The 21,721-nt window shown below is 37.0% G+C and overlaps 1 protein-coding gene across 2 annotated transcripts; it reads left to right on the top strand.

The window, feature by feature from the left end:
• Window positions 1–5,354: 5,354 nt before the first annotated feature.
• Window positions 5,355–19,692, top strand: LOC105039358 (protein STRUBBELIG-RECEPTOR FAMILY 5). Of its 2 annotated transcripts, XM_010915497.4 has the most exons (16): window positions 5,361–5,757; window positions 7,488–7,620; window positions 8,091–8,162; window positions 8,245–8,310; window positions 8,573–8,644; window positions 8,732–8,803; window positions 10,777–10,848; window positions 10,932–10,997; window positions 11,721–11,786; window positions 11,889–12,151; window positions 12,651–12,919; window positions 15,353–15,624; window positions 17,086–17,206; window positions 17,294–17,430; window positions 18,231–18,387; window positions 18,952–19,692. In XM_010915497.4, the coding sequence occupies exons 1-16, from the start codon at window positions 5,676–5,678 to the stop codon at window positions 19,087–19,089; spliced, it is 2,058 nt and encodes a 685-aa protein (XP_010913799.1). In that variant the 5' UTR covers window positions 5,361–5,675; the 3' UTR covers window positions 19,090–19,692. The 2 variants fall into 2 exon arrangements, with proteins under 2 accessions (XP_010913801.1, XP_010913799.1); XM_010915499.4 differs by lacking the exon at window positions 18,952–19,692 and having other exon boundaries at window positions 5,355–5,757; window positions 18,054–18,373.
• The last annotated feature ends 2,029 nt before the right edge of the window (window positions 19,693–21,721 follow it).

Here is a 21,721-nt window from a genome sequence, read left to right as displayed (position 1 = left end):
GCAGACCACCATCTTCTTCCTTCTCTTCCTTTCGGCCCTCGATGCCTCCTCGAGACGAGACTTTGGAGCAAAAAACTCGACCAGAGGGCTTCTTGAAGAAGCTCGGGGGACTGCGAGCTCGACATCGGAGGGGGCGTCAACGACAACGACCGCCTGGGCAAGCACGATCGAGCTTGTTTCCTCTATCCTCGCCTTATTTGCTGACCTGAAAGTTGCGGCACCTTTCCTCTTGTGGGTCTTGAGACCCTTGGCTAGTATCTGAGCTGCGTCTGCGTCCATGTCTATAATGAAAAAAGAACAGCACAGCTTAGAAACAGAATAAGAGAAAGAGGAAGCAGCGAATGACTTGAGAAAGAAAAATACCGACGGAGTTGAAAGGGCTCAGGCCGACATTGAATAAAAGTTGCTCCTTCAGAAGGTCGGAGAGGAAAGGAGCTGGATAAGTCTTAAGTTTATTGGAGGCTTCTAGATCATCCTTTCCCAGGCTAGAAGCCCGACGGACGGAGTCCCTCAGGGAGCCCCAGGGGGGCAACCCCAGCCTCAGGGTCGGGCATCGGATATAGAAGTACCTCTCCTTTTAGTTGTGGATAGAAGAGGGGGCACCTTTCAGCAACCCCTTCCTACCGAACTGGGGGGAGAAGTACCATCAATTCTTTGCCGAAGGGTGACACTTAAAGGTATAAAAGTTTCTAAACAAAAGAAGAGTTGGCCGGACTTCAGCTAAATGACAGAGGGAAAGAAATCCTATCAGAAACCTAAAGGAGTTCGATGCTACAGAAATTAGAAAAATATTTAAAAAGCGAAAAAGAGCAACAACAAAAGGTGGGAGTGGAAGTCGAAGCCCGACGCGGAAGGCTTCCTGGTATAAACAAAAGCGGCCAGGGAGAGGGGCGCTAGCCCGGTCAGTTGGTCCGGAAAGCTCAAGCTCATACTCCGGAGGAATCTCATACTAAATCCTAATCAGCGAGAGTTCGTCCGAAGTCAAAGAGCTGAAAATGGTGTCTGGTACAAAGATCGGATGAGGTCCGACCCTAAGTACGGGTTCATTCACAGTACTAGAATTTTAGGGGGCTGGAGCTGACGAACTTCTAGAACTGCTAGAGGAAGAAGTGTTGGAGGACATTTTGAATCAAATGAAAACCCCAAAAAAATCCTGAAAAAATTAGAAAAAATAAGAAACAAGGCGCTCGTGGAGAAACGGAACGGACTGAATGTAGAGGAGGAAAAATGGAAGAACAGCAAGAAAAAGAAAGGTTTTGAAACTAACCTAGGCTGGTCCGAGAGGTGCAGGAAGGCAGCAAAGGTGATGGAGGTCGACCTGAAGGGCACCTAAGATCGAGAGGGATGCTGAAGGAGGACGAAACTCTCAGAGAAGAAGAGGGGACCGAAGAAAAATCTCAGGCAAGATGAAATTCCTGAAGGAAGGGGACGGATTTAAATAGACCTCGGGATCCGATGCAATAATGATTACAGATTTTCTTTGGCCGACCTACAACCGCCGCATGTCCCACTCATCATGGCAGACGGCTGACAACTGACAGAATCATTATTGCACCGTACCTGAGGCAACGCTCCAGCAAAAATTCTAAAAAAATCTTTTCGTATCACCTCAATTTGAAAAGACTCCAACACCGGCGCGCCAAATGCCAAAATATCTGGAAATAATCGAATACGAAAATCAAGGGGGGCAACTTCGGCTGTAAAATTTTTTTTGTACTTCCTTCATTCGAAATCCGAACTCGAAAGTAGGGAGACTAGTGTTGGGTATAAAATAACTCCAGTCGAAGTTCGTAAGAGGCCAACCCTTCCAGGACTCTTTTGGCTTCTGACCTTGTGCGGCGTCTTTCTAAACTCCTCCGACCATCCGAGCTTCCACAGTACCATCCGGACTCCTCCAGCAGTCGACCTTCCACAGTGTCCTTCAGATTCCTCCAACGGACGAACTCCTATCGTACCCTCCGGACTTCTCCAATAATGAGCTCCTTCAGTCATCTATTGGACTGCTCCAAATGTTCTCTGGGCTTTACTATCAGCCGATTTTCTACAATGATCGACTACTCTCCGAATCTCTTCCAGTTTTCCTCCTGTCACGATCGACTTTACTCCGAGCTTCTTTCGGGCTTCGTCAATGTCCGAACTTCTCCAGCAGCAGAACTTCTATAGTAACCAGACTCCATCCAAATTTCTACAGTGGTCGACCGCCTTCCAAATTTTATCCGGGCTTCTACAGTAAGCGAATTCTGTCCGAACTTCTATTGCAAGCAGACTCCATTCGAGCTTCCACGGCAACCGGTCTCCATCCAAGCTTCTACAGTAAGCGGCCTCCTTCCAGACTCCGTCCGAACTTCTACAACAGAATTGAATTCCAAACGAACTTCTACAACGGACGGGCTCCATCTCAGTTACAACTGAGTAGTACTGGATGCCAAGGAAGGAGTTTGAATCTTCTATGGTCTCCACTATTATGACCTCCCAGTGATCAGCCCATGTGGTGGTGGTCATGGACCATAAGACAGGAAAGAAGCCATTGCATGGTCCTTGTTGGGATATACCGACTGACCCCCGTACGCTGACTTATCCTCGGACCAATCCGACTGACGCCCGACTCTACCCACCGGACAGACAGATGACTCCGACAATAACTGCCGACAATATTCGATCGAAGGTATGCCGGACAAACAGACTAATACTGTTTCCAACCGGCCGAACGACCGAACCCATATCACCGACTTACTGTTGGGGGTGGCAGCCGACATCCAATTTTTATAAGGCACCAGATCAGCCGATGGTATTTTTGAGTCATCACCTGACGTCTCGGTAGTCGAATACTGACATATAGTCGGCCAGCCCGTCCAAACACCGTACAACCACTATGGGTTATTGTCCTGTCAAGGACATGCTGTGCCACTGCCCTGGGACATTATCCTGCCAAGGACATAGGTTAATTCTGATGACCTGACAATCCACACTGATTTGACAGCCCCCGACGATTTGACAACTTTTCATTTGTCTGCACCATTAATGGCAGGACCATACCGTATTCTACTATAAAATGGGATAAGACAACAGTTTCGGTAAGTTTTCTCAAGCTTTCTCAAGTTCTTAAAAAGCTCTTAAGCTCTAAGCACTATCTCTAAACTTTTCTAAAATTCTATTCGAGTGCTCCATTTCTGTTGAAGCAGAGTACTGACTTAAGCATCGGAGGGTCTTGTCGGAGCACCCCCAACTTCGATTTAGATTTTCCTTGCAGGTCCTGATGGTGGCCGTGATCTCCTCGACTCCAGCTTCTCCGGCATCGGCGGAATTCTGTATCAACAGGATCCAATGGGGCCATGCTTAGCCCTTTGAAAATGCAGCTATGTTTTGTTACCGACACAGGATCGGGAACCAATTGATGAGTCGAGTGCCGATATGGAGTTAAGGGCCGATCTCAAATTGGGTGCCGATGCAGAATCAGGAGTAGATTCGATTACCCCAACACTACCTAATTAGAAGACCACAAAAATATTTTTTGTGGAAGAACATATAGGAACAAAGAGAAATTGTATCATAGAAGAGAGACCAGTAGCTACTATTTATTGTATACTTACAAGCTCATATATCTCCAACAATGGTAGCTCGGCATAATCATGTCAAAGAACTCATCTTTATAACCTACAAAAATGCCAAATTAACTGAGAAATAACGAAAAAAAGTCACATTTTTCATCCATTCTTTACCTACTATTGATGACATCGATCTCATGGAGGATGCACAACCTCCTTCCTCTTCTGCAGCTCCCCCTTGGGGCACCTCACGAACTTGGTGCTTGGTCCAATGGCATTGTAATCCCTCGATCCGGATATCAACCGATCGAGCTTTGTGACCTTTCCGGTGCATGGTCCAGCCATGTCACGTCCCCACTTTGCACCTTCTCCTTTACCAGGGCGTCTATCATCTTGCCCCTGAGCTCATACATGGTATGCATATCTATCATCTTGAGGGTCAGCTTCTCGATTTTGGAGGCGAAGGCGGCGCCGCTGCCTTGCCTGCAGACGCTGGCACCGATAGCAAGGTGATCGATGAAGATCTCGATGACCTTGCCCTCGATGATCTTGGCCTCCTTGATGCAGATGCCGATGGTCCTGCAGAAGACTTGGGTGAGAACCTCAATCTTGGACATCTCGAGAGTGAATACACTAGCCGACCATGCCCTCCGACACAGCATGGGCCTCCACAGACACATTGAGACCGAGGCCACATATGTGGGAGTAGGCGCCAATGCACTCTATGTGCATGAGGTTGCACGCCTCTTAGAGCTTCTTGAGCTCCGCCATGGCCGTTGGCGGAGGGTGAGGACTGAGGAGATGGTGACCGTGTTTAAGGGTGAGAAGGAGAGAGAGAATGAGAGTTTAGGTTTGTTTAAACTTAATTATGGTTTTATAAGGGTAATTGGATCATTTCACCCTATTTAGGTAGTTGCTTGTTATATTTTAAATGAATATAATTTTTTACTTAAAATTCAAATGGATAGTTATTTTTAAGTTTAAAGTAGAGTTGGAGATTTATCTCTAGTTCTCCAAATAAAAAATTTCTTTTAAATTTAAAATTTTTTATATAATTAAAATTTTTAAATATTTATAACAGTAAACTAGACAAAAATATCTATTTTATGTTTGAAATTAAAAATTGCTCTCCACATAAGTTTAAATTAAAAGTCGCTCGTCATTTCAAACATAAATTAAAAGCAACTCTCCATTTCTAACTGAAATGACCGTTATACCCTTATACCCTCATACGGTTATACAATAAGATAGTATTATTTTATAATAATACAGTATTGATTTATAATAAGATAGTACTGTCTTCTAATATCGTAGTATTATTTTATAATACATAACGTAGTATTAATTTATAATAAGATAGTATTATTTTTTAATATTTCATTATTGTTTTATAATATGACAGTACTATTTTATAATAAAATAATATTATTTTATAATAATATTATATTATAATAAGATAATACTATTTTATAATAAGACAGTACTGTATTATAATAAAGAAGTACTATTTTGTAATACTCTTACCTCATAATAAAGTAGTATTATTTTATACTAACACAATATTACTTTATAATAAGATAATATTATTTTTTAATATCGTAATATTATTTTAGTATTAATTTATAATTATAAAAATAATTTAATTATTTATATTTATTAAAAAATAATTTTTAAATAAAATTTAATTAAAAAATTATTTTTAAATTTAAACTCAAATGAAAAATTTTCACTTTTACCCTGTTTATAAGGATGTATACGCTGGAAAATCCAAAAGAACACTCGGGTCCAGGTCCTCGAATGGTTTCTAGAAACCGCCCAACCGAACCAAAACCGCGTGTCTTCTACCCTTCTCGCTGCAGCAACAAACGAAACAACAAAGAAAACCAGAGGCTCGCCAATTCTCTCGGTGCTCCGCCCTCCCTCCAATGTCGCTGGCGTCCCCTGCCTCCTCCCGCAACTCCCTCCTATTCTTGGAAACGAATCGGTCCAAGAAAAATAACCGAACTTGCCATCCTTGCTGGGGCTCCCACCTTCCCCCAAACTCCACCCTCCTCCTCCCTCGTCCCACTTCCCCCTCCCATTTTTATGGCATGAATCTCCAAACCCTACCGTCTCTGCTATACTCCAGAGATGGTTCGCTATCTTGCACTGCTTCTTGCCCTGGCTCTGCGACTGTTCTACCCGTCCTTCGCCGAGACCGACCAAGATGATGGTAAGTGTGATTTATTGCTGCATCCAATTCGATAAGATGCCTGTTTTAGAGGTCTAGTGATTGGATCTCTTTTAACCTGTTTCTTCTATGATTGGAGAAGCAAGCTGGAAATTTTTGAGTTTTAGATGTTGCGATCATACTTCCTTCTTCAAAATCGCAAAAATGGATTTGCTTTGCAAGGATTTTTTTTTTTTCCTTAAAACGACTTTTTTTCTTTAAAAAAAAAGGTTGTATATGCAGTAAAATTCCTGTTTCTAGACTTATCTAGTGATACCTCATTTCAATTGCCATGTTAATAAGGTGGCACTGCGAAGTGCGACAAGGTGGTTAATCGCGCTTTATTTTTGAATTGCTCCTGCTGCTGCTACTATTAATATGCTTATAATAAGAGATTGTTGATGACACATGCAATTCAAGAACTTAACGAGTCCATATTTCACATATCAGTCTCTTGTAGTCCTAAGAAGTCAAAGTTCAAGAAGCAACTTTCTAGTAAAGAGAAGTAGCGCTGTAGGCATAGTTACTGAGTTAAAATGGTATCTGAATTACCTGTCTTCTTTAGTAAAATGAAGGCATAAGATCTATCCATCTATTTGACTGTAAAAAGAAACAAACATACTGTTCAGTATCTTCACTCTGTGACAGTACAATAAAAGCAAACTACTGAGTGTTTTCCCCCTTTAAAATATCATTTTATATCTAGAAAATTCACTTAAAAGAAACATTACCGAGCTTAACTGTTATGTCTTCAGGACAACCATCATGCTTACATTTTGATTGACTCATCAATTGAGTGGATTTGGATCATCAGATACATATCAAAACCTTGGGTTTGGAGCAATTATAGTCTTTCTCTGAAGCTGTTCGTCCGATAACAGTTGATTGCACAACTAGTGATCCAATATGGCCTTGTTTGCACTTTTTTTATCTAGCCCGAACCTTAACTGCAAATGTCTTCAAGGTAACAGTATGTCACTAATTTCCATGGCATGCACAATCTTTTGTTCCATTGATCAGAACATAAGTCATGGGTCATACTGACTGCAATCAATTCTTGCATGCATATAACTACTCTCAGGTACTTATTGCTTTATTTGCTTTTATAGGATGCCATTGTTGAAGCCTGACAAAATTAGATTCTTTGGCACTTAATATTATCCCATATGGGTATAGCATAAAAATAACAAAAGCTGCATTTACTAATCATATCAAGATTGTGCCAGGTGTAGCTTAAACTGACAAAATATATGGACCCATTTATAGTCTTCTTAAAGTTTTTATTTGTTTTTTTTTTTTTTAAATCTTAATTAGATCTGTTAAATTTCCTCATGAAATGTTGTGGAAGTTCATGCACATATAATAGCATACGCAAAGGAAGCAGAATATTTAAGATTAGCATGTGTAATGGTATGATTAGAAACATTAAGATAAAGATGTACTCATTATCTACATATAAAGTAGTTGGTCATTTTTAATAGAGAGGGCAGAGAAGAGATTTTGATATTTCTCCTTGGTCTAACAATGCTGTTTCAACTTTCAATACATACCTTGTTTTGTTTTCTGTACATATTCTGCTCAGGTCCTAATTCTTTCGAAGAGTATAAAGCATTTCTTTTATGTTTTATATTCATTTCTTGTTCTCAGAATACCTGGTGAATGAGGATCTATAAAGAAAAAATTTGGAAAAAAGCTTGATTTATGATTAATCATTTCCTATTTTTCTGTTGCAGTTTCAGCGCTTAATGTTCTATTCAAAAGCTTAAATTCCCCCCCACAGTTGACTGGTTGGAGTTCAACTGGTGGCGACCCCTGTGGCGATGACTGGAAAGGAGTCAAGTGCTCAGACTCATCTGTGACAGAAATGTATTGATCTTTGTGTTACCTGATTCATCAGTGGATACTATAGTTGGGAAACTCTAGTTATTTACGTCAATTTCTTGAAAGTGTAAAAGATAGTATCATTCCCCTCAAATTGACAGTTTTAAGAGCTGAATATTGATAACTGTTTATTTCCAAGGAAGAAAATGATTGTTGGTAACACTTAATGGACACTACTAATAGAGGAAACATGTCTAGAAAATACCTATAATAGGATTAGAGAAAAGAAGTAAAGAAGAAGATATTTTCATGATACTGTCTATCAACCAAAAAAGAAAAAGTAGACTGATTTTACTATATGACCCACATTAATTCAGAAGGTTTGCTTTCTAGGTTTCATAGGACAGTCTCCATCTCATGTAACTTTCCTGGGCGTTATACTACTGAATATCTTTTATCACGATCTTGACACAAATTGCGCTAAATTGTGTGTTTTCTTCTTTCCAATTGAGCAGCTCCCTTTCAGGTCTTGGTTTGACTGGCTTATTGGGTTATCAACTGTCAAGCTTGACATCAGTAACTTATTTGTAAGAAATAGCTTTGAGAATTCATATATTTGCCACCATCATGTTGGAATCTAATGTGAACTTGTCATTTGTCTTGGTGCAGTGATATGAGCAAGAACAACCTTAAAGGCGATATTCCATATCAACTTCCTCCCAAAGTAGAACACCTGTAAGTCGCTTCTCCAAGTTTCATTTATTTATCAAATCTAATGCTTGAGTTTGCAATCTTTTCATGTACATATACATTACAATAGAACACTGTAGGGGTATATATATCTTCCTTTTCCTAGAACAAATCAGTTTGGCATATTGATGCAGCTGCATCCATATTAAGTAAACTCTTCAAAAATCTAGACGTTGCTTCATGGAATAATGAGATCTGGATGCTTTTGTAGAGTTCCTTCTTTACAAACTATGGATTTTGTATGCAGAAATCTTGCTGAGAATGCATTTACTGGCGGAATTCCTTATTCAATTTCGCAAATGACTGATATTGAATATATGTGAGAACAACTCTCTGTGTTGCATTTTGCATGCTTCTTGTTGTGTTGTTGCTCTTTAATCATGAACCAGTTCATGTTGTCATGCAGAAATCTTCAAAGAAATCAACTGAATGGGCAGTTGAATGATGTCTTTGGAAAGCTTTCTAGACTCTCAGAGATGTAAGTTAGCTGTCACTTGATTATCATATCATAATTCTGTTTAATTCTTCGGTGCAGGCAGGCCAGATTTTGCTATTTGCTACAATTATGATTCTGAACTAGTCACATATTTTCCTGAACATTGAAAATTTCTTCTGTATCTTGCTGATTTCGTTGCGCCAAAAATTTCTATCTTTAGTTTATTTGGACAAATTTTATGGACAAGTTATGCAACATTATTTATTTTTCAAATATTTTCATTTTTTTTCCTGAGGTTTGATTAATTCTAGCCTTATATTGACGAGTTAAACATGCTTTTGAATGAATTTAAAATCATAATTAAAAAATGTGTGTTTATTGCTAAAAATGTTCCATGATGATCAAGATCGGATGAAGAAAGATTCTTACCAAATTATATTGAATCTCTTGAGCATTTTTGGTAGGGTTAATGCATCACTTGTTATTGGGAATGTTAATAGTGAGAATAATATAGTGCTATATATTTGGTGGGCACAGATATTTTTAGGGGTGAGGAAAAACCGAATCTGAACCAATAAAACCAGTAAAAACTGAACCAAACTGCAGGTTTGGTTTGGTTTAAAATTTTATTCGGTTTGGTTTGATTGGTTTTTGACATATAAAAAATAGGTTTGGATTGGTTCAGGTTTGTTGGTAAATAAAATTGCTCTCAAATTGAATCGGACCGGCTTTAATAAAACAACGTCATTTTGATTAGGGTGTTATTTATGTTGGAGTATTAATGTATTAGAAAATAATTCTGGATTTATGGTGTTGTTTATCAATTTAGTTTTGTGCTGATTAGCTTTAAATCCTAAGTGACTTACTTACTGGATTGTTTATTTTTTTTGTAATATGTTGGAGATCTTTATCTTAATCCTTAATGATGGTATTTGTTTAAGAATTTCATTTTGTTAAGTAACAATATCTTATGTCAATTTAAATTATTTTATTTGATAAATTCTCTTGGTGGTACTCTTATGTGAAAAGAAAACAAGTCTTCATGAATCATCAAAAAAAAAAAAAAAGAGTAAACCAAACCAAACCAGACTGTTGAAATCATGTTGGTTTGGTTTTAATCTTCTATTGGTCCGGTTTGGTTTTTAGAAATGCCAAACTGTTTAGGATTGGTTCGGCTTAGGTTTGAGCATGAAACCGATCCAAACCGGACCATGCTCCACCCTAGATATTTTATAGGGATTTTACAAGAACCACCCCTTCCCCAATTGAATTATTTTTTTATGTATACTGGGATGATCCATTATGTATTGGGACAAATGATTCCACAAATATTCTAGTTAGAACATTAACAATTGATTGACAAGAAAAAGAATTGTCCGTTTGCCCCTTAATATACCAGACAACCATAGTGTTTGAATACCTCGTTTTCATCAATTGATCTGTTATGCATGTGTGCACATATGCATGGGGAGAGGGAGAGGAGGAGTGGGGGGGACAGAGAGAGTGGGAGATGCATTATGCACTCACTGCACTATGTAAGAATGACAGAAGACGAGGATGGTGAAATGCACTACTCAAAAATCATTGTGCAACTGATTGAAGATGTCTGGATTTTCAAATCTATCTATGGATCAGATAACTTTAGTGTTTTATTGCTCAATGTCATGATGTAATCACAATTCTGCATCTATCCTGCAGATGCACCTAATAATCAGTTCAACAATATTGGTCCATTTTATTTTTCCAACTTCTGCTTTAGCACAGATTTTCAATTTGACAATGACTTTCTAACAACCAGTATAAGCTTTCACCATTTGCATATGCATTCATGGATCTGAGGCTATTCCCTTTCTGGTAGCATGTTGTTTTAGCAATTCAGACGTGCATATGCTTGAATTGTGTGCTTGTAATTCTTGCCTATTAATGATGTCTTCTTGTGTGACCATAATTCATAACGCAAGATCATTGTGCAAGTATTATATTCTTTTATTGATAGTCTCAGGTCATGATATCAGGTATCTCTCATTCAACCAGCTCTCTGGTAATCTACCTCCCAGTTTGCGATCCCTAAAAGGTCTCAAAACTCTGTAAGGAACTGAAAAGTTATCCTCATTTATACCATTTTTCTTATGTTCTTTTGACCTAATAGTGGTTGTATTTCTTTCTACAGGCACTTACAGAACAATCAGCTCAGTGGTTCAATCAATGTTCTTGCTAATCTTCCTCTCGAGGATCTGTAAGTGTACCATACGAGTAGCTCATGAATTGTAAAATATGCCTCTTAGCAATGCATGCAATAATTCAAGCAACCCTGTTCTAAAAACCATGACTAGTCTTACAGATAACTCCTAAGCTCCTTCTAGAATAGCATATCTATGCTCCCATTAATTACAAAAAAAAAGGGACAGCCAGAGTTGCAGATATTCAGGCTAAATTTGGAGATTCATGTTACCATACTTTTCTTTATTTCAAAATTTATGAAACTTGGCCATTAATTTTGATTTACCACATGTTTGGTGGAATTTTCATGGAAACCATGGGTTGAGGGTAGGAAAATGATGAGAGTTGAAGAAAAAAAAAAGAAATCTCCTAAAAGTTAAAAATGCAAGTAATTTTTTCCAAATTCAGAAATAATTATTTTCTTATTTTTTAGAAAATAAGTATTTGCTTACTTCTAAGTCACGAAAAGTGCAAATATTATCATGATTTAGCAGAATGTGCGAGCACATCCTTGAACAATTTTTGAAAGGATGGATGCTGTTATGTTAAATCAGCTGAAGATTTTGGTAACCTATAATAGCTAGTATTTTTTCAGAGAAATTTTATTTTATCCATTTACTGTTATGTTCAATCTTTGAATGCCTTAAAAGATTGAAACAGTTTTTAGCTGTCTTGTTTCGGCAATTGTTGTTAATTATCTGTGCAACCTCTAACAACTATTGCTTTTTTGTGCTGATAGGAATGTTGAAAACAACCAGTTCAATGGCTGGATTCCAAATAAATTGAAAAATATAGATACCCTTCAGTGAGTATGCTATTATTGTTGGTAAGCCATTTCCAGTTCTCTTTTGGTCAAAGTTGATTTTCAGTGGTTATTACATTTTGTGTTGCTGATTTCTTTCAAAAGGATTGGCGGAAATTCTTGGTCATCTGGACCAGCACCTCCAGGAATGGATAAGGCTTCAAATACTAATTCTCATACTGGTGGAAAGAAGGGCATGCAGTCAGTTGTGAATGGAGCAGTCATTGCTGGAACAGTGATTGCTGTGTTGGTCATTTCTTTGATTTTATTGGCTCTGATTAAGCGAAAATCTTCGTCATCATCCCATTATATTGATGACGGATCTAGCCAGAACATATCATCAACACCTCTGGTTTCTCATGAACTAGGTGGCCCCTCTTAAACTTTTATATTGGAATATTTTTTTAGTTTCAACATATAAATCTATTAAATAGCTGCTTTCGTATGTATTTACTCTTTTAGGTATAGAAACACATAAATGATGCACAAATTCTTTGTTAGGTGCACCTTTTTGATAATCTATTTTCAATGTCTTATCATGCTCGATTATCTGTTATCATTGTTTGGCAGTTGATAGGTTTATCTTCTGAAGGGAAACCTTGTATCCTTGCCAATGGCCTTGTACTCTTGTTCCTGTTGGCAGGAAGATTGACCGGATTGAATTAGCATTCATGTTGTTCGACATCAATGTATGATCATGTGAACAAGGGACTATCCCATTCCTAATGATTTTTACTTGATGTCTTCTTGCTCTCGCTTGCAACACATTAATTGTGTAATATTTACCTAATGAGTTCGACCAATATTATTTATTTATGTAATCTGTGACTATTTATGTTACCGACCAATTATGTGATCTTTTGACAGGGCTTAAAGAATCTTCTTCTTCAATTGACATAAAGGCATTGGAGACACCTTTGTCCATGGGTCTTAGACCCCCACCCGAGCCATACAAAGTATTTAGTGATAATGAGTTTGCAGTTAAGTTAAATCCCAAACACAATACAAATGCTGTCAGTATCACAGCTTATTCGTTAGTAGATCTGCAAGCAGCTACTGGAAGCTTTAGTGCAAGCTGTCTCCTTGGACAGGGAACTATTGGGAGTGTTTACAAAACAAAATATGCTGATGGAAAGGTATGGTTTCTTCTGGATGCATCTGATTGTGCATGCTCATGCATGTGTGTTTGTCTGCCTCTGTGTAAATTGAATGAGGCACTCTTATATGTATTGCAACTTATAGATGATCGGAGTTTTTCTATAAAATAAAACCACGTATATCTTCCCAAGAACTTGCTGAGTATTTATGCCAGGGGTGGTAAAAACATATGAAGTTCTAATAGATTGCTTTGTCATCCATCATGCATGTCATAGATGCTTTTGCTCATTCTCTACATGTGTGTTGATCATTTTTTATAGGTGAAGTTGCTTGATAGTAATATATGATGTTTATGGCTGTGGAACAATGTTTTGTTGCTCATTCCATGCTTCTTCTTTTTGTTTTACCATCAATGGTTCTGCTTGAGACTATATCAGGTAGCAGCATTTCCACATCCATGTGCTTTTCCTTCTCCTTACTCCTGAGATTGTTATCATGAGTTTTCATAATGATTTATTATTCTTTAGAAAGTATTGATCAGAAGAAGAGATTTTGCTGCCTTGGCAACAGGGGGGACATCCCTTCATTGTCATGGTATAAAAAATGTGGCAAAATTCAAATAGGTATATTGGTCCCAACAAAGGGCCGCAATGGATTGGGTCAGGTCGGTTTTGGGTAAAAAAAAAAAAATCCCAATCCACACCCACCCATTTATAAAAGGGCTATTTTCAGGTTGATCCATCTCAGACTGAAATTAGAAATGGCCAACCCGAACCTATTTATTTTGGGTGGGTTCGTGCGGGTTGGCAGGTCCGGGTCAAGCGGGGGTGGCAATGAGTCGGATTTAGGTCGGGTTGAAGCAAGTTCAGGGAAAAAAACTTCTAACCTGTACCTACCCATTGCCGGAACAGATTGGTTTGAGGTTGAACCTTTTCCGACCCACATTTAGTAATAGCTAAGCTGAACCCATTTATTTTGGTTTGGTTCATGGGGGTCAGCAGGTTTAGCCAGCAGTAGTCCCAACAGCCAAATATGGAGAATAGACAAATAGTTCGATTGAGATGGATATTCTTGGAGGTACACCCAAACAAGATACTACAACAGCCACTATATACTCCTATTAGATGATTATATTAAATAATAGAAACTTCAGACAAATATTTTCAGAAAAATATCAAAGGATATTGCCATGCAAGTGCCACTTGTGCAAATATCACTAGTCAGTTATGATCCTTGATATACTAATGTTCGGTGGTAGCGTATATTAAATTGATGATCTGCACCTACTCTAAGCAAATCCATTGTATCCTTATAAATAAATAAATAAAATAACCTAGCCGAGCCATGAACCACCTTTCTTTTTTTGGTATGATCCTCTTTTATCCAAATGGGCATCACCATATGAACTCAAAAACTAAAGCAGGTGCATGAAACTCTGATTCATGTTGAACAACGTCATTTAACACTACTTAAATTGCAAGGTTTCCAGTGCTGCCAGGCAAGAAATGTGCTGGGCTGTTGCCAGGCACCAGCTGAAGTTGGTGCTGTACCCATCTGTTCTTTTAAAGAAATTGGACTGGTCAGGCATTTAAACAATGGCAGTCCAATTTCTTTAAAGAAATTGGAATGGTCACGCATGTTCCAGCAGGACCCATGCACGCCCATTGGCACATACTTTAAACTTTAAACCTTACTTAGTTGACTGGTAAACCTTTTAAAACACTCAAAGAGCATTCAACAATCGGTGGTGGCCATCTTTTGATGAAACTTCTGGACTTTGAGCATTCCTCCTCATTTGTTCTTTGGCTAATTTCATATTTTGCTTAGGGTTTATAATGATTGGAAATGTATATAATGTTACCTGTAAAATTTTCCCACCTAAGCTTGACACTGGCATCACATTTTTAATGAAAAAATGGGTGAATATGTTTGTGTTTTAATAGATTTTAGCAAACTGAGGCATGAACTAGAAACATGGCATACCATGGGATACCATGGGGCATAATTTTGTTGAACCAAAAAAAAAGGAACTGCTCCTCAGCAATTTGGACTGCCATTGTTTAAATGCATGACATTATTGTGTTGGGAAGCCTGTAACCTATATTTCTTAATTGTTTTGTCCCTTTTTAAGTTCATACTGTTTATATTTTCCTAAAACCTCCAATGTTCTCCAATTTTTTTTATTTGAATAAACCCCTTCTAAAGAGCACATATATTCAATTTGAAGTGAGCATATTTGTCATTATTAAGCTTTAAGCAACTAGTATAAGGCTGGTCATCTGAGATTGTGGTTATGATGCTGTGCTATTAAAGCCTGTTAGAACATGAAGTATTATAAGATACCAGAGACTTAAACTGCTTGTAACTTAAAAAAAATAAGATCATACTTTGGTGAAGATCTTATATTTAACAAATGTTAGCTGTTACTCATATATAACTGTAAAAATTCATCATATATGATTCTTTCTCAGGTTTTGGCTGTGAAGAAGATAGATTTGATAAATCTCTCTGGAGGCACTTCTTATGACTTCATGGAATTAGTTTCTGGCATTTCCAAGCTGCGCCATCCAAACATTGCTGAACTTCTGGGTTATTGCTCGGAGCCTTGCTACCATCTCTTAATCTATGAGTTCCAAATGAATGGATCTCTTCATGATTTTTTACATCTGTCAGATGAATACAGCAAACCATTAACCTGGGATACTCGTGTTAGGATTGCTCTTGGGACAGCACGTGCTCTAGAGTAAGTTTATATTTTGGACATGCAGGGTATGGAAAATATATGACAATCATTGTATGTTCTTTAATACTAAGTTATTTCATCATCCTGAATTTGATCAGAGATATCCTTATAGTCAGGTCAGGTTTCATGGTTAAATTGGTGTGGTATTTTGAAAATGTCTAGGCATTTAAAAGAGATTAGTAAAAAAGAACACATGGATTTATGCGTGGACAATTTTGACAAACTTTGCAAAAAAAATTCTGAAATTGTGCTGTGATTAATAGAGTAAACTTTTTCCCTTATGTCTGATAATATACGAACACAACGCGAATGGCATGACTCAGCATATTTTGACAACTTTGGAAATTTATAAGTACTTTCCATATTTGCTTATTATATATATATATATATATATATATATATATATATATATATATATATATATATGTATGTATGTATGTATGTATGTATGTATGTATGTATATATATGTATGTATGTATGTATATATATATATATATATACATATATATATATATATATATATATATATATATATATATATATATATATATATATATATATATATATGTATATATTATATATATATATGTATGTATATGTATATATATATATGTGTATATGTATTATATATATGTGTATATGTATGTATATATATATATATATGTATGTATATATATATATATGTATGTATATATATGTATATGTATATATATATATATTCTCATGGCTCTTGGCTGTAATCTTAATCAACATGACTTTTTTGTGCATTCTTTTATATTAGTAAAATGATATTCTTATGATTACTAATAATTATTATTACATGTGTGGCAACCAATGAATGAATGAATACTGGGTGGGCTAAAAATTAGACAATAAATAATATGGTGAGGTTGAGAGTGAACATAATCATTTAAAAGTTTGACTAACTATGTGTGGTTATTGGTGGAGTATCTTTGGAATTTTCCCTCTTCTCCATGTGAAATTAACAATTTAGGTTTTTCAGTAAATGACTGGACTTGTTAAGAGTGTCTACATAATTACCAGAAATCTCAAATTTGTTTTCCCAATCATCCTAAAACTCGCCAAAAGTATAAACCTTCCTGACGAAGCCAAGCCCTATTCTTAAATACAATTGTGTGAAAACGTATACGGATCTTTTCTTCAAGGATGTTAGCAGAGCTTTGTAGCCTTGCTATCTTCTTTAAGAATTCAAAGTTAATGAAATGGCCTCCATGTTGTGTTTTCTGGTCATCTGTATGGTTTTTGCATTCTGTGTTGTTGGATTTATGCCTTGTTTTTGGTCATTGGGAACACACATTCTAAATTCTTCATTTTAACTCACTCCCTGTAGCTTCTTATTTACATGTGCTATCAGCAAGAATCTTTCATACACCAGTTAATTTGAGTTCCATATCTGCCTTTTTCCACTGAATTAACATATGAGGCATGTCTTTGTCCAGGTACCTGCATGGCATCTGTTCCCCATCTGTTATTCATAAAAATATGAAGTCTGCCAACATCTTGCTTGATGCTGAGCTCAATCCCCACCTGTCTGACTGTGGTGTGGCTATCTTTTATGAGGTATTGAAAATCATTGGTTTACCACATTGTGAGATCGTTCTTCTTATTCGCAAACTATGACATTGGCTTTACATCCTACTGCATCAGGATACGAGCGAGAACTTGGGGCCTGGATACAATGCTCCTGAATGTACAAAACCATCTGCCTATACAATGAAGAGCGATGTCTACAGCTTTGGGGTGGTCATGCTAGAGCTATTGACAGGTCGCAAGCCTTTTGACAGGTAATGAAAGAAATAAGTACATTGTACTTTACAAATCTCAATCATCTAGTCAACACTGTACCATAGCACTGGAACTTGCGGGTGAAAGGGAGTTGATACCATATATACCAAAAATACCCAGCTGTTGGTTCTGGCTGAAATTAGGCCCTTTACTTTTCAAGTCTGCTATCTGATTTCCAACTTGCTGGAAGGAATAGTTGCAGATCTCAACGCACCAATATGATAAATCTTTCAAGGCACCCCAAATGAAGGCACTATCTTCTTTTAGCTGATGCTATGATACCATCTAGTATACATGTTTCATCGTACGCCTGTTGGCGAACTCCTTGCATGCATCTATTGGAGATCTCCTCGCATCCCTAGAAGATTCTAGAGTTTTAAGCCAAATTGTGAGGATATCTTTGAGATTGATGCACAACTACGAGTAGGCAATTGCAAATCCTTGCTTGAAAACTTTGTACACATATTTGTGCATTGATTGGGTGATGATACACATAGGATGTATGGAGTCTGCACCGTATGGTTTTTGGCCATTTAACTGGTGCAATTATAGCAGATATTTTGCTTTTCTGGATACATACATTGCATCATCTGGATAACCCAATTTCTCTTGACTTGTCCAGGTTATGATTGTAGACAGGTCATTGAATTGCCATCTAAAGAACTTCCGGTGACACCTTTCATATTTATAAACCAGCATGTGCACCCCTCCCACACACAGATATATGGTGCAAATAGCAACAGAGAGATTTACTTTCAGCTGGGTCCCACAGTTCATGACTGCTTTCTGTGTTTTTCAGTTCTAAGTCAATAACGGAACAAACGTTGGTTCGTTGGGCAGCGCCGCAACTCCATGACATCACTTCACTGATGCAGATGGTAGACCCTGCCCTCCGTGGGCTCTACCCCCCAAAATCATTATCTCGATTTGCTGATGTTATTGCGCTATGCATCCAGGTAAAGTGCTTCCTAAACCTTATCATATAGAGTGCTTGCACCAATTAAGGTTTTTTCCCCCCTTTTTTTGTCATTTTGGTTGGGAGTGGGGAAGAAGGGGGGGAGGGGGGTTGGGATGGGTGTTGTGGGTCCAATCAACAAAATAAAACACTTTGGTAGAAAAGGTGAACTGTTTCATTATTATGATTTTTTTTGAGGCTAGGAGAGAGTCCTGCTGCTATGAGTACTTGGGCTGGTCTGAGACTCCAATCCAGGATTTCACTAGGGGGGAGGGAGGCGGGGGATTCCCACTCGTATTTGGGGCAACCTAGAGGGGTGATACTTAAGCTTCAAACCTGGGTATGACCAGTGTGCTCATGCTCAGCTTATGAAGTATGCAAGTTTTGGAAACTATCTTTACGATATTTCTTTGAGGATTAATATTTTTGATAGTTCTAACCTGAAATCCTTTACACTTGCCTATCACTGTTTGTATTTATATTGTTTCAGTTAATTAGAATGTGGTACCTGGAACTGAATTTTTTTACTGAACATGTGCCAACTTTTTTCATTATTTTATTCTAGCCTGAGCCTGAGTTCCGCCCCTCCATGTCTGAAGTTGTGCAATCACTGTATCAATGTGTTCATGGGACAGGCATCGACAAGCATTCACGGCTGAGCACCTCTTGTCGAAGTGATGACTCTGAAAGCTCCTACTTTTGAAGAAATCAATCTACTTACATTTCCCATGACTTTTAAGGAACAATTCTGTTTTCCCCTTCTTTCCTCGGGATGGTGCAGAACTGATATCATCCAAGGCCCCTCCAATCAATATTGTCCCAGACAATTCTGGGACCCCATCAATTGTCGTAACAAGTTGTACTTGGAGAGAGCATTTAAGAAGTTCACTCTTTGTGATTGCATTGTCAAATTCCAGGGAAGACATCAAATTATCAAATGCATCACATCCGATTTTCCAATGTGTATCAGAATCACTAACTCAAACTGCAGGTTGCCCTGTCACAATTTGGATTATATTTGTCGTCTGATTAAAGCTGCCAATTGACAAACATAGCAGGGGCATTCAGAGGGCATATCATGGTCGTTATCGTCTTTGAAATTTGGTTTATTTCATCAAATAAAGAGCTTATCTTTTTTCCTGTTCAAAAATAAAGAGCTTATCCTTGTGTGAGCTCAACTTAGACATATGGCGAGGAGTTGGTCCAGGGTTCTGAGATATGTCGATAATATTGTTGGCATGTTCAAACTCGTATCTGCAGCAAAACTAATGCGACATTGTGATTTCTAAATTCGTCCATCACCTTACATTCAGAGAGCCACCTATATGAATCAAGGTCTTGGTAATGCTCTTTTAACTTTATTAATCAAAGCTTGCCTTAGTGGTTACACACCTGTCCTTGGCATGCAAAGGTCCTCGATTCAGTTCTTGAATGGTGCACCCTGAAAAAAGGTCCTCGATTCAGTTCTTGAATGGTGCACCCTGAAAAGTCTGGCAGTGGGTAACTATACTGTGAATTGGTCATTCCTATTATTTTACTGCGGTGTGCAGGTTTTATTGAGAAGATACCGCAGTGTGGAGTTACGAAGATAAATATTGGACGACAACAAAATAACGGTATTATCAGGTCATCTCACTGTTCATGTTCATAAAGATATTTGGAAAAAATATTTGTAGGCATGAAAAAACAATAAACATTTGGTGAACAATGAAATAACCAGACTCTCAACTCCTCGAAAGAAAGACCAAATAACTGTTGTTAACACCGTTATATAAGATGTAACATACACCATAACAACTGTTATGTTCTTTGGCCAAAACCATCACAAGATGGATGAAAACACTACAATAGTCTTACTCTCTGTTTGCTAGGAAGGATAGATTGAAAAAAAGATGGATAAAAAAGAATGAATGAGAGATAGGATGGGTGGAGATTTTTTATCCATTCTTTCATATGCCTAGTAAAACATAGAAAGATGGATAGAAATGATTCCCTCTTATATTTGGTACAAAAAAAATAAAAAGGAGGATAGATGATATTTATATAACATTTTTAGTAGATTATTTTTCGATAAAAATATTATTATTATCAATTTATAATACTTATTTATATTAAAGAAATAAATAATATATAAACTTATAATCATTATAATCTATAATTATATAAAAATTATATAAATATATAATTTAATTTAATAAATAATTTAATAAATTAATTATATAAATAACTAATTAATTTAGAATTTAATTTAAATGGTTAATTAATATTATAAAATTAATTAATTAAAAATAGTAAATAAAAATAGAGAAATAGAAAATAATTTTAATTATTTAATTATAATTATCAAAATTATGTATTAAAATTAAAATAATTACTAATAAAATTTAATAGTGTATGATTAATAGTATGTATAAAAATATATAAATAATATAAATAAAAAAGTAAAAAAAATAGTTTAGTTTTTGTCAAAAAAATTAATGAGGAATGATTTTATCAATACAAAAATTCGCTCATTAATACTCCATCAATTTTTTCTTACATCTTTCAAATTTGAGAGGATGCAAATTGATGGATCATGGTGGATGAACTATCTTTTCTTTTTCATCCATCTTTCTTTAAATTTTTTGAACCAAATGATGGATAGAGATTAGCCATTCTTTCAATCTTATCCATCCATCCTTGTATAATCCCAACCAAATATAGCATTAAAGTTATTATATAAAATGAATTGTCCAAGAAATTATTCAAATAACCCCGTTGGGGAAAATTAATACATGCTCCGGGCTGAAGGATTTGCAAACCATAAGGCAGAAAGGGCCGAATGGATACAATATAATCTGAAAATGCCGTGGCGAGAAGTAGAAGAAAACGCTTGCACAAGCGGGCTAAATCAGTGACATAGAGATATTCTCAGTGTGAAATTGAAAAAAAAAAAGGAAAAAAATAAACTTTTAGAAAGAAAGAACAGTGTTTGGTAGTGGTCATGCACTTGGAACGGAAGTGATTTTTGTCCAGCTTCGTTTACCAATCCAAATTTCCATGGGATGCAGAGCTCACCGGAACTCAAAATAATAAAAGGACATTCTCCAGTATTGCTGGCATCCACCACGTTGCTAGTGGTAATAGGTAGGGTGCAAACGGGTCAATGTGGAACAGTTTGGTTTACCAAGAACAGGTAGAGCGGAAAAATGAGTGCCAATGTTTAAAACCTCCTTTTTGTTTTGACTGGTAACTGGGTCCTGCATTTAGCTGACACAATTTGGACAATCTTCTTTTTGGGACACATAAGGCTGGTGAAGAGCAGGGGTGTGTAAATAATTCGATTAAAAATTAAA

This window comes from Elaeis guineensis, chromosome 1 (genome assembly GCF_000442705.2).
Source record: "Elaeis guineensis isolate ETL-2024a chromosome 1, EG11, whole genome shotgun sequence".
NCBI classification, from domain to species: domain Eukaryota; kingdom Viridiplantae; phylum Streptophyta; class Magnoliopsida; order Arecales; family Arecaceae; genus Elaeis; species Elaeis guineensis.
Note: the sequence above shows the minus strand (reverse complement) of the source record. Positions and strands in the feature narration are given on the sequence as shown.